Raw genomic sequence first — 12082 nt, 5'->3', positions numbered from 1 at the left:
GAAAAAAAACAAAAAAATGGTCTCTATCCACTTACTCAACCGATCACAAACATTGCTGGGCACTGAGGGAGTTTCTGGACATGTAATATGGGGTTTGTGGCCTTAAGGAACTTCTACTCTGGGTGGGGTCATCTGAGGTCTGAGGCTTCCCTGGGCACATTTCTATTCAGAGATCAGTAAGGTTCCTCCCCTGATTTTGTCTGAGAGTGTGGAGGTGGAAATGCTGTGAAGGGGCTCTTCCCTTGTGGATTTCTTTCATGCCAGGAATGGCAGGAGGTATGTAACCCTGGGTCCAGAGCACTTTTTTTGACTGGAGGGGGAGGACTAGTCTGCAGGAGCCTAGCTGAGGTTGCACAGTGGTTTCAGTGTGTGGAGGGAAGGGAAAGCAGGAGGTTGTGGCCAATGGTGGGTGAGGTCAAAGATGACCAAGTGTGGTCGCTGGTGTGTAGCTCTCTGGGGCTGTCCACCTATGGCTCCCTTTCTGATACGACGCCCCTCTGTCTTCCCACTCACACGTCTTCTCTGTGCCTCTTCCCTTGGATTCTCAAGGAGCTAGATTAGGAGAAGACCCTTAATTAAAGCTAACCTGGGAGCTAGTTTATTGGAGATGCCAAAAATCACTAAAAATGTGAAGAGACATGATTGTATTTAATGAGGTGCTCCAGGGATATGGCTGTATGTGTTGAAAGAAATACTTAGATAAACACCTTGGGATGGGAAGAAATGGGAAGAAATGGGATGGGCTGAGGAGGCAGTAGAGTGGACCTCTCAAAGGGCATGCTCTGTAGTGACACATACCCCCAAACCTGCCTTTTGTGATGAGTGGGCTCAAAAGCTGCAGTGCTTTGGTTTAGCCAAGTGCATGTGTGAGCTGGAGTCCTCTGCCCTTCTCCCTGGGCTCAGCCTGCCCTCTGAATAAAAGTTGAACACAATTTTAATAATATCAGCCTGAAGGGGCACTGAGTGTTCGGCCTGACCAGAAGCCTATAGGCTTAGCTCTGACTCCCCGACTACTTCATTGTCTCCTTCCATGGGCTGTCTCTTCCATCCATGGTGAGTGATGGTCCCGCCTATTGGTCAGGAAATCCATGAAAGCGTCATCCTTTCACTGGTGCACCGCCCGGCCCTCTCAGCAGGTGCTGCTGGTCTGATTCCTAAACCAGACCCCTACTCCTCCTCAGCCAAGTCTGGCTACTCAAGGGCAGCTGTATCACCAAAACTTCAGCAGGAACTGAAAGGGAAAATGCCCTGTGAGCTCTCTGGGCTCCAGCTGAGGCTGTATTAGTAGCTACTTTTCAACAAGGACATATGTGGAATGCCTACTGTATACAAAGTCCTGCTCAAGGGACTGTTGAAGACTCTGGTATTCCCATTTTCAAGGAGTTGTAGCCAGATGTTCCTAACTGGGGTGCACATCAATATCACCTGGGGAGCTTTTCTAAAGACCCACTGCAAAGCTGAATCAGATTCACAGATTGGTACCAGGTCTGCGTGGTTTGGGAAAGTTTAGTGGGCGACTTTTATCTATGTCCTTGGATATAAAGCTATGGGACAGTGTAAGAGGCAGGCATGTGTACTCTTAACTAAAAAGCAAGGCTTGAGTATAGCCAGTGCCACAAAGAAGGATAAACAATATGCTTTGAGAGTCTCACAGGGAAGAAAGTTTAATATCTGTAAAGCAGCAGCCTGAGGCAAGAAAGCTAGACTGTGTCCCGTGGGCATAGCTCCCCAAAAGTCATTTATTAGGAGAACAATGACAGCCGTCATTCTTTGCTCCCACTCGTACATTTTGATAGCACACCAGGCCATGCTTGGAAGGGTGCAACACCAGAGGCAGCTTTCAGTCTGGTGGGGCAGGCAGCTAGGACATACAAGTGTGTAACTATGACATATACATGGTGGCAAGTGACAAATACTACTTTAGAGGGGATAAGCAGAGTGCCACAGCAACCCAGAGAATGTTCTTTTGATTTGCAGACTGACTGGGGAGGGCTTCCTGAAGGAGCTGCCCTTGCAGCTGAGGCTTATAGGCTAAGGAGTAGAATGACAAGCGTCCCAGGTGACAGCATGACAAAGGCCCAGAGGAGACTGGGAGAAGGGTGACTGGAAATGGGCCAGTGGTTAGATCCCAAGCTGCTTGGGGTGGAGGATTAGAGTGGAATAAGAATGGAAAAGGTAGTTGGTATCAGACTGTAGGGGCCCAGAAAGACTGCTAAGGTGTTTGGGCCTTATTTGAATGTGCTGAGAAGCCACTACAGGTTTTGGAGCACCCTGATGTCAATGCAGAGGCCTGCTGGTGGGGAAAGAGATGCGCAACACAGATGCTGAGGAAGTGAGGCTGACTGGGGATGGAACCATGGGTCTGCAAAGGCGAGAACAAGTGGGAATGTCAGTCAGTAGGACTTGGCCATAGGAGTTGGGGGAAAGTAATGTGGCTCTAAGATCACTCAGGTTTGGAGCATGCATGACTCTGGGGAAGCTGGTGCCATCAACTAAGTAGGGAGAGACCACTTGGGGTGGAAAGGGGTGAATCTGAAGTGTCAGTTCAATGTCCACCTGGATAGGACGAGATGTTCTTCAGCTGTTGAATCTTCACTCTGGACGCCTTTGCCCAGGTAGGTGTTTACTTATTTGCACCTTCACAGCTGGACTATTGACACCTGGAGGAGAGCAACCATACCTCATCATCATTTTATTTTCCAAATAAGTGCATCAAGCAGAAAGTGGCACTTAATTGCAATCATTCTTTCATCAGTAAGAGATTTATGGACTAAATATGCAACTGCTAGTTCATGTGCTAGAAACTGGAACTGCAATGCAAAACACATCTCCAGTCCAATTGTGGGTTTTTAGTTTCCACATTTCTTTCTGACTAGGCTTATTTGAGGATGTGATTACTTTTGTCCTGCCTTCGATCCAGTCTCATCCATCAGTCACTGAGGAATACAGAGCCAAAACCACCGAGGACAATCCTACAGTCAGGTGGGGGAGAGACCATCTTGTCAGCAGCCTGCATCTGCATGATTATCACACACATTGAATTTCAGATCCTCATAAAGTCTTGAAGGATGCTTCTTTCTGAGAACTCTTTCATGTCTGAGAGCCTTCTGAACTAAGCAATGATAAATCCATTCTAAATTAATGAATAAATGGAGGAATGAAGGATGAACCCAAGCCAAAAAACCATTTTCTAGGTGGATACAGTTTCCAGGTGGGGAGTCACTCTTTTGCAGAGGCAGGAGGCACATTGGTGCGAGGTGTTTCTTTCACCCTGCCCCTGCAGCTGTAGCATTCCACAAGGTCACGCCTCTGCCACGCTCCTTCCTGCTCTGCTTCTCCTTGCTCCCCTCCGGCAATTCTGTCCACCTCCATGCACACCACCAAATCCCCTTTCAGTAGAAGGAGGCGCCCTCATATGTGAAGACACCTGGAGGGTGAGGGAACGGGGGAGGGCTGGGTGCCTGTTGCCTGCAGAACCAGATGTGCCGGAGCAGACCTTTGAGGTGTCTGCGGAACTTGACCCCGACAAAGACATAGAGCACAGGGTTGAAGCAGCAGTGGGAGAAGGCAACCTTACGGCAGATAAGCAAGGCATAGTCCAGTTGCTGGCTGACCTGGCAGTTCTGGATGACCCCAAGTTTCAGCAGTGTCTGCAGGAACAAGATCAGGTTGTAGGGGGCCCAGCTGAGGAAGTATGCCACCACAATGGTGAAGATGAGCCTGACCGTCCGGTGGCGCCGTCTGGACCGCGAGCGGAACAGGGTCCTGAGAATTTCCACGTAGCAGAACAGGATAATCCCCACGGAGAGCAGGAAGAAGGCGTTGTGCTGATAGACTGAGGCTAGGAACCACCGGCGTTCTGAATAATCACAGCCTGAAGGAAACACCTTGTGGAAGATAGCATCGGGGATGGAGGATAGGATGCTGGCCGCCCACACTGCCATGGTGACTAGCACGCGGCACTGGAGCGGGTGGACGCGCAAGGATGAGAGGGGCCTCACCACAGACAGGTAGCGGTGGATGGTCATGATGGTCAGGAAGAGGATGCTGCTGTAGAGGCTGGTGGAGAAGAGCAGGTTGAGGAGCTTGCAGAGGAAGTCTCCCAGCACCCAGCCCCAGTGGTACGCCAGGATCCACATGGGCAACAAGCAGGAGAAGACCAGGTCTGAGAGGCACAAATTGAGAATGAACACGTTGGTGAGGGACTCCAGACTCTCATACTTCACCAGGACCCACAACACCAGGCTGTTGCCCAACAGGCTGAGGAGGAACACCAGGCAGTACAGGATGGTGGTGCTGAAGGTGGCAAAGGTGAAGGTCTCTTTCTCACACAGGAAGCTCTGAGGATCATAATCAAAATAGGTGGTGGACTCTGGGATGCCTGAGGGCTCCATCTAGATGTTGAGAGCATCTGAAATGATGAGACATGGAGTTTAAAGCCATGTGGTTAGGCTAGAGATCAACAGACTCACATTACTAAAAAGTGTGGCCCATGGATCAGCTACCAGTTGGTGAACTGTTTCTGAAGACATTAGGAACTTATGCCGGAATGTGAAGTCACTAAGCACACTGTTTAGTCTGGTTAGCGTGTTTTCTTAGCGAGACTTTGATGAAGGAAGCAATGAATTAGTTTACATTATGCCATAAGCCCCTTTTATCCTTGAACATTGGTATTTGAGTAGCACTAAGCTAGACCAGTTTCCCAGTAAGTGTAGGAGAAAGAGTAGTGGAACTGGATTCAAAGACTTGAGGTCAACCCATTACTGTGTTTCTGGGCAAACTATTTAACTTTTCTGAACCTTAGGTCCTGATCTATTAAATAGGGCTAATGATCCTAGAGTCATTCCTTCAATTATTAACACATATCTTGTGAGCATTTGCTGTGCCTGCCTGCCTCCTTCCCTTCCTTTCTTTCTTCTTCCTCTTCCACCTTCCCTTCCATAAAATGCAGAAATCCTGATGCCAGGATTGTTTCAGGAAACTCGCTGACAACTGACATAGGCCATAAAAGAGGACACTAATGGAGAAAACATCTCTTATGTACACCCAAGTATGAAATAATCTCGAGACTACAATGAATGGTTGAGACTCTGGGAGACGGAATCCTCGCTAACCCGCAGGATTAACTCCTAGAGCAAGATGTTTCATCATTTGGAAGTTTGGTTTACAGAACATTTTACAGACAGAAGCAAGTGTTAATAACCTGTGTCCAATAGGAAGGGAGTAGCTAAGAAAATATATTGATTCAAATTGATTCTGTGCTTGTAAGGTTTTAGAAATAGTAAGACTAAAAGGCCAAGGAGAGAAAAGGGAGAGAAAGTGTGTGAAGAGCTGGAATTTTCATTGACTGGTAAATGAAGCTGCTGGGCCTGAAGAAAGGAGAATGAGAGACTTGGGTGGAGCAGCTGCCTGAACCAGGAAAGAGAGCTCCCATCACTGCTGTGTGCCAGACACTGTGCTACAGTGTGCTCACCTGCTCCTTTAGTCCTGCAGTTCTCTGTAAGGCACCACCAGCTCCGTCTTACGGAAGAGGAAACTTGAGGTTCAGGCTGGTACAATGACTTTCTCAATGTTATAAAGCTAACAAACAGCAAGACAGGAACTCAGGCTCTATCACTTTGTATTTTGAGGAGGAGAACTGGACAAGTAGCCTGAGTTCTCACTTACTTAGTTCTGGACAGGAGAAATAATGAGGTGGGGCAGGAGGGGTGTTTCAAAATTTATCCTATTTTATATAGCTCAATCAATTTGTGTCTCCAAACACCAAAGCGAAGATACTTGAAAACATTACATGAGATGGAGTTGTTTTGTATTCTTTGGATTCCTAGAAAAGAATATATATGTGCTTTTGTATGTTTACTGCTCACCTCCATTTCTTCTTCTTATTTTTAATATCGTTAATGTACAATTACTTGAACAACATTATGGTTACTAGACTCCCCCTATTAACAAGTCCCCCCCACATACCCCATTACAGTTGCTGTCCCTCAGTGTAGTAAGATGCTATAGAATCATTATTTGTCTTCTCGGTATACACTGCCTCCTCCATGTCTCCAGCCCCCTACATTATATGTGCTAATTGTAAAGCCCCGTTTTTCACCTTCTCCCTCCCTTCCCACCCACCCTCCCCAGTCCCTTTTCCTTTGGTAACTGTTAGTCCATTCTTGGGTTCTGTGATTCTGCTGCTGTTTTGTTCCTTCAGTTTTTTCTTTGTTGTTATACTCCACAGATAAGTGAAATCATTTGATACTTGTCTTTTCCTGCCTGGCTTATTTCAGTGAACATAATACCTTCTAGCTCCATCCATGTTGTTGCAAGTGGTAGGATTTGTTCCCTTCTTATGGCTGAATAATATTCCATTGTGTATATGTACCACATCTTCTTTATCCATTCATCTACTGATGGACACTTAGGTTGCTTCCAGTTCTTGGCTATTGTAAATAGTGCTGTGATAAACATAGGGGTGCATATGTCTTTTTCAAACTGGGCTGCTGTAATCTTAGGGTAAATTCCTGAGAGTGGAATTCTTGGGTCAAATGGTATTTCTTTTTTGAGTTTTTTGAGGAACCTCCATACTGCTTTCCACAACGGTTGAACTAATTTACATTCCCACCAGCAGTGTAGGAGGGTTTCCCCTTTCTCCACATCCTCACCAATATTTGTTGTTGTTTGTCTTTTGGATGTTGGCCATCCTAACTGGTGTGAGTGATATCTCATTGTGGTTTTAATTTGCATTTCCCTGATGATTAGCTATGTGGAGCATCTTTTCATGTGCCTGTTGGCCATCTGAATTTCTTCTTTGGAGAAGTGTCTTTTCAGATTCTGTGCCCATTTTTTTATTGGATTATTTGCTTTTTGTTTGTTGAGGCATGTGAGCTCTTTATATATTTTGGATGTCAGCCCCTTATCGGATATGTCATTTATGAGTATATTCTCCCATACTGTAGGATGTCTTTTTGTTCTACTGATGGTGTCCTTTGCTGTACAGAAGCTTTTTAGTTTGATATAGTCCCACTTGTTCACTTTTGCTTTTGTTTCACTTACCTGAGAGATATGTTCATGAAGAAGTTGCTCATATTTAGGTCCAAGAGATTTTTGCTATGTTTTTTTCTAAGAGTTTTATGGTTTCATGACTTACATTCAGGTCTTTGATCCATTTTGAGTTTGCTTTTGTGTATGGGGTTAGACAATGATCTAGTTTCATTCTCTTGCATGTTGCCAGTTTTGCCAACACCAGCTGTTGAAGAGCTGTTGAATACATTTCCCCATTGTATATCCACGGCTCCTTTATCGTATATTAATTGATCATATATGCTTGGGTTAATATCTGGAACCTGTTGTGCTTTTTAACTTTTTAATTATGTCTATGGTCTTTCAATTTTTTGACATTTAGAAAATGGGTATTTACATTTTAAAGAGGAGCTTACCTGACTCAATACAGAAGCCCTTAATGATCACTGACATACGCTAAACACTATGGCAGATGCTGGATTCTAGGGTATAAATATGAGTAACAAGCTTGCAGTTTAGAAAGAAATCAGAATTAGACAAAGGCCTGAGATTGCCTGTAGTGTGACAAATTGGAAGGGGGGATATTTGAGGACAGGGGTCTTCTAAGCACCCTTCCTTCATGTCATACAGGTGATCCCCAAGTGTGCTGTGCAACTCTGATCTTCCCCCAACCCTTGACCAGCATAGACTGACCCATCTTTTTAACATCAGCACCCCAGCTCCATGGTTGGAAATTTCTCAAAATTAAATGGCTTCTCTTGAGAAAGAAGACATCTTTTCCTCCTTTTATTTGTTATTAAATAAATAATAATTATTATAAATAAAAAGTAAATAAAATATATAAATAAATATTTGTATGATATGTTTTTATAATAAATAACATAAATATATTTTATATATGCATATACTAAATATATATCATATATTTATTATATATCAAATATATTATTCATATTCATATTAATAAAATAATTAAAATATAAATAAACACATGTTTATATAAAAATAAATAATTAGAATTATTAAATACATACTTTAAAAATAAATTCATTATTAAAACTCCTTGTTTTACAGGTGCTTAGTGTTTTAACATCTCTCACAAACAAAGCAACACACAGATGATTCAGCTTCCTTGGATGATGACTTGTGTTACCTGCATCTTCAGGGCAGAATGATCACATTTCTACCCGCAGTGGAGTTTACACTTTCCCACTAAAGCTCTCCGGAGTGGAAGAGGCCCTCAGGCTGGTGTGGGCGGCGGGGAACCAGTGGCCAATCTAGTTAGCTTCCAGTTCTCCCACCTTACCCAGTCTTTTCGTGCTCTATAGTCTTGAATAATGAAGTCTAGATGGGCTGATAAGAGGACTTTTTAGTCCATGTTCTGTGAGGTTATCAAATGCTGAATTATTATTATACAGAAGATAACATAACTGGGTTTCACTTTTCGGTGATGGCTGAATAAGTTCTCAGTAGATAAAAGGATAAAAAAGATAAAAGGAACTGTAAGTCCTGGAACCAAACCCAACCCAAAAAACTTCCTGAGTGCTCTGATGAGCTACCAAAATATGGAGAATACTGGAAGCGATTAGGGATTTGAACAAAGAGAATAGCCAAATGGCACTGGGGGAGATTTCCATTTTTATGGCTTTGGACTCAGGATAAGACCTGGTCAGAAGGGGAACTAAAATTCTAGTAGAAAAATTATAAGTTTTTGGTCTCGAAAAACCAGAGGACAGAGTTTAGAACAACTATCACTATTGGAGAGTGAGGGGGGAAAAACACAGACAGGAAAGAGTGAGCGTCCCAAATTCTGTGCGAACACTCAGCCCACGTGGCAGGCTGACCTCTGAGCCATGACTGCACCATGAAAGACAAAGGAACTGAACTGAAATTTGAGGGGTTGCCCACTTCAGGGGAGAGAGAATTTAGAGTTTGAGCCAACCAAGTTAATTATCTGCTAGAACAAAAAGTGTATAAAAAAATCAATACTTTTCAGAAGAATGAAAAAGAATCCAGTCTCCACAACATAACATTCACAATGAGCAGGATACAATACAAAATTACTCAGCATACAAAGAAGTAGGAAAACACAGCCCATACCCAAAAGAAAAGACAATAAAGAAATGTATCCTGAGATACTCCAGATGTTAAAATTTGCAAATAAAGATGAAAATACAACTGTTACAACAATGCTCAAGGGAATAAAGAAAAATATGTTCATGATGAATGGAAAGATAAGAGATCTCAGCAGAAAAAGATAAATTATACAAAAGATACCAAAGGAATTAAAAATCAGTAACAATAAGATATCTAGAAATACCCCAATAATTTGGAATTAAAACATACTCCTAAAGAATCTGAATCAAAAAATAAATCAAAGGCAAATTGTAAAATACTTGGAGCTGAATAATAATGAAAATAGCACATACCCAAATTCATGACATGCAACTAAAGCAATGCTTAGAGAGAAATTTATATACATGCTTATACGAGAAAGAAGAAAGGTCTAGAATCAGTGACTCAAAAGCTAGAAAAAGGAAAGCTAAGTAAACCCAAAGTAAATGGAAGGAAATAAATAGAACATAAAAAAGAGAGAAAAATGTACAAAACCCAAACTGGTTGTTTGAGACAGTTTATTTTTAAGGTATCATTGATATACAATCTTATGCTCAGGTTTCACGTGAGCAACATTGTGGTTACTGCATTCCCCCTATTATCAAGTCCCCCCCACATAACCCATTACAGTCACTGTCCATCAGCATAGTAAGATGCTATAGAGTAACTATTTTGGAGACAATTTTTTTAATGTAATAAAACTCAAGCTAGATTGAGAGCAAAGAGAGGAAGAACACAAATTGTGACTATCAAGTGTGAAATAATGGTTATTACTACAAACTCAACAGACTTTAAAAGAGTAACAAAGAAATATTATGATCAATTTTTTGTTAACAAATTCAACTTAAGTGAAATTGGAAAATTTCTTTAAAAATTCAACTTACCAAATTTTGACATGAAATGATATGGCAAATCTGAAAAGTACTACATGTATTACAGTAATTTAAATTCTAAAAAGTTTTCCATAAAGAAAACTCCAGAACTAGATGATTTTCTAGTTCATTCTGTCAAACTTTTAAGAAATAACACCAGTCTTATACGAACTATACATGGTGGAATATTTCTCAAATAGAAATAACCCTGATACAAAAACCAGACAAAAACATTACAATAAAAGAAAACTACAGACCAATATCCCTCATGGATAAACATGAAATGTAGACAAAAATCCTTAACCAAATGTCAGCACATCAAATCCAGCAACATATTTAAGAAGGGTAGTATATCATGATCAGGTGGTATTTACCGCAGAAACATGAGATTGAATTATGTTTGAAAAATCAGTCAACTTAAGTCACCATATTAACAGAATAAAGACAAAAACTACATGATACTTTTTGATAAATGCAGAAAGATATTTGACAAAACTCAATACCTATTTATGATATAAACCCTCAGCAAATTAGAAATAAAAGGAATATTGGGCAACTAAAAAAATATTTCACTTTTCTGTTGGTTATTCATTCATTTTCTCAAAATGTCAGAGTACTTTTGGCCTGGATCTGGAACACCTTGAGAATACAAAGGAGAATGTTCCCAGTCCCCAAACCTTTCCAAGTTAGAATCTAGGAGTTTGGTGTCCTGGGCCTGTCACTGTACTCCTTGCCATCTCCATCTGCCCACTTCAACTCTGAGTAAATTTAGCTTTCTGGTCCACAATATAATCTGGATTAAGAAATGCAGATCTAAATGATCGAACCACTAATAATAACACCACCTTGCATAAGGACTTGTAACCAAATAAACCCCTCTACTTTCTTCAGCATAAGGAAAAGAAAAACATTGTATATGACAGTTCTACTCAAAGTATGGTCCACAGACCAACCTTTGAGCAATGCAAATTTTTGGGAATCCCCAGACCTATGGAATCAGAACCTCTGGAGGTAGGGCTCAGAATTCTGCATATTTATACTTCTCCAGGGAGTTCTGATGCTCACTTGGAGTTTAAGAAACTCCTAGTATAGGCTATTAAAATGAGAGGAAAACGTAAACTTGAAATGTTTGTAAAGGAACTCACCAATATCTGTACCTCTTTACATGCGTCTTGAGGCAGAAATGGTGCTTCTTTGTTTCACATTGTGCTCAAAGAAAGTGAAACACCGGCCCTGCCCAGAAGACTAGAGGAGGGTGGGGGAAGACAATTGTACCGAGTCTCAGAGGGAGAGGTAGCCAGAGGGAGACACAAGGCACTACTCCCTCCTCTTCCCACCTTCTGTCTTCACGGCTTCATCCACCTCCAACTGCTCTACTCCCACCCACACCTCATGTCAGAATATGGCTATACCACTGGTGACGCAGAGAAGAGCTGGCCAGGCCTGTCTCCATAGAAGTCATCGGAGCCCCTGGTTCCACCAACGATAGATTCAGGATACATTTTTTTTTTAAAGTTGTAATTCTATTTTATCAAAAATTATATGGATACCCATTATGTATGATTTATTATTATTATATTAAATTGAGATAAAATTCATGTCACATTAAACGTACCATTTTAAATTATAGAATTCAGTAGCTTTTATCATATTCACAATATTTATAGCCATCATTATTACTAATTCCAGAACATTTCTATCACCCCCAAAAGAAATCCCATACTGGTTAGCAGTTGATCCTACCGTCCACTTCCCTCTATCCCTTGGCAACCACTAATCTACTTCTGTCTCTATGGTTTTGCTTATTCTGGAAATTTCATATAAGTGGAATCATACCTATGTGACCTTTTGTGAATGGCATCTTTCACGTGGCATAATGTTTGGAAGGAAGGTTCATCCATGTTGTAGCATGCATCAGTGCTTCATTCCATTTCATGGTTCCATTATATGGAAAAAACACATTTCATTTCTCCATTCATCAGTTGAAGAACATTTCGGTTTGTTTCCACTTTTTGGCTATTTTTATGAATAATATTGCTCTGAACATTCATGTACCAGCTTTTGTGTGGACATATAATTTCAAT

The 12082-nt window shown here is 41.7% G+C and overlaps 1 protein-coding gene across 1 annotated transcript; it reads right to left on the bottom strand.

Moving 5' to 3' along the window:
* Positions 1-1833: 1833 nt before the first annotated feature.
* On the bottom strand, positions 1834-11202 carry XCR1 (X-C motif chemokine receptor 1). The gene is made up of 2 exons (XM_036883341.2): positions 11144-11202; positions 1834-4411 (listed from the first exon to the last, which is right to left on the bottom strand). The coding sequence occupies exon 2, from the start codon at positions 4392-4394 to the stop codon at positions 3393-3395; it is 1002 nt and encodes a 333-aa protein (XP_036739236.1). The 5' UTR covers positions 4395-4411; positions 11144-11202; the 3' UTR covers positions 1834-3392.
* Positions 11203-12082: the final 880 nt, after the last annotated feature.

The sequence above is a fragment of the Manis pentadactyla genome, chromosome 1, assembly GCF_030020395.1.
Source record: "Manis pentadactyla isolate mManPen7 chromosome 1, mManPen7.hap1, whole genome shotgun sequence".
Lineage (NCBI taxonomy): Eukaryota > Metazoa > Chordata > Mammalia > Pholidota > Manidae > Manis > Manis pentadactyla.
This window is presented reverse-complemented; position numbering and strand designations above follow the sequence as displayed.

Coding starts and splice junctions, on each gene's coding strand:
- XCR1 (XM_036883341.2), bottom strand. CDS start 4,394: ATGGAGCCCTCAGGCATCCCAGAGTCCACCACCTATTTTGATTATGAT.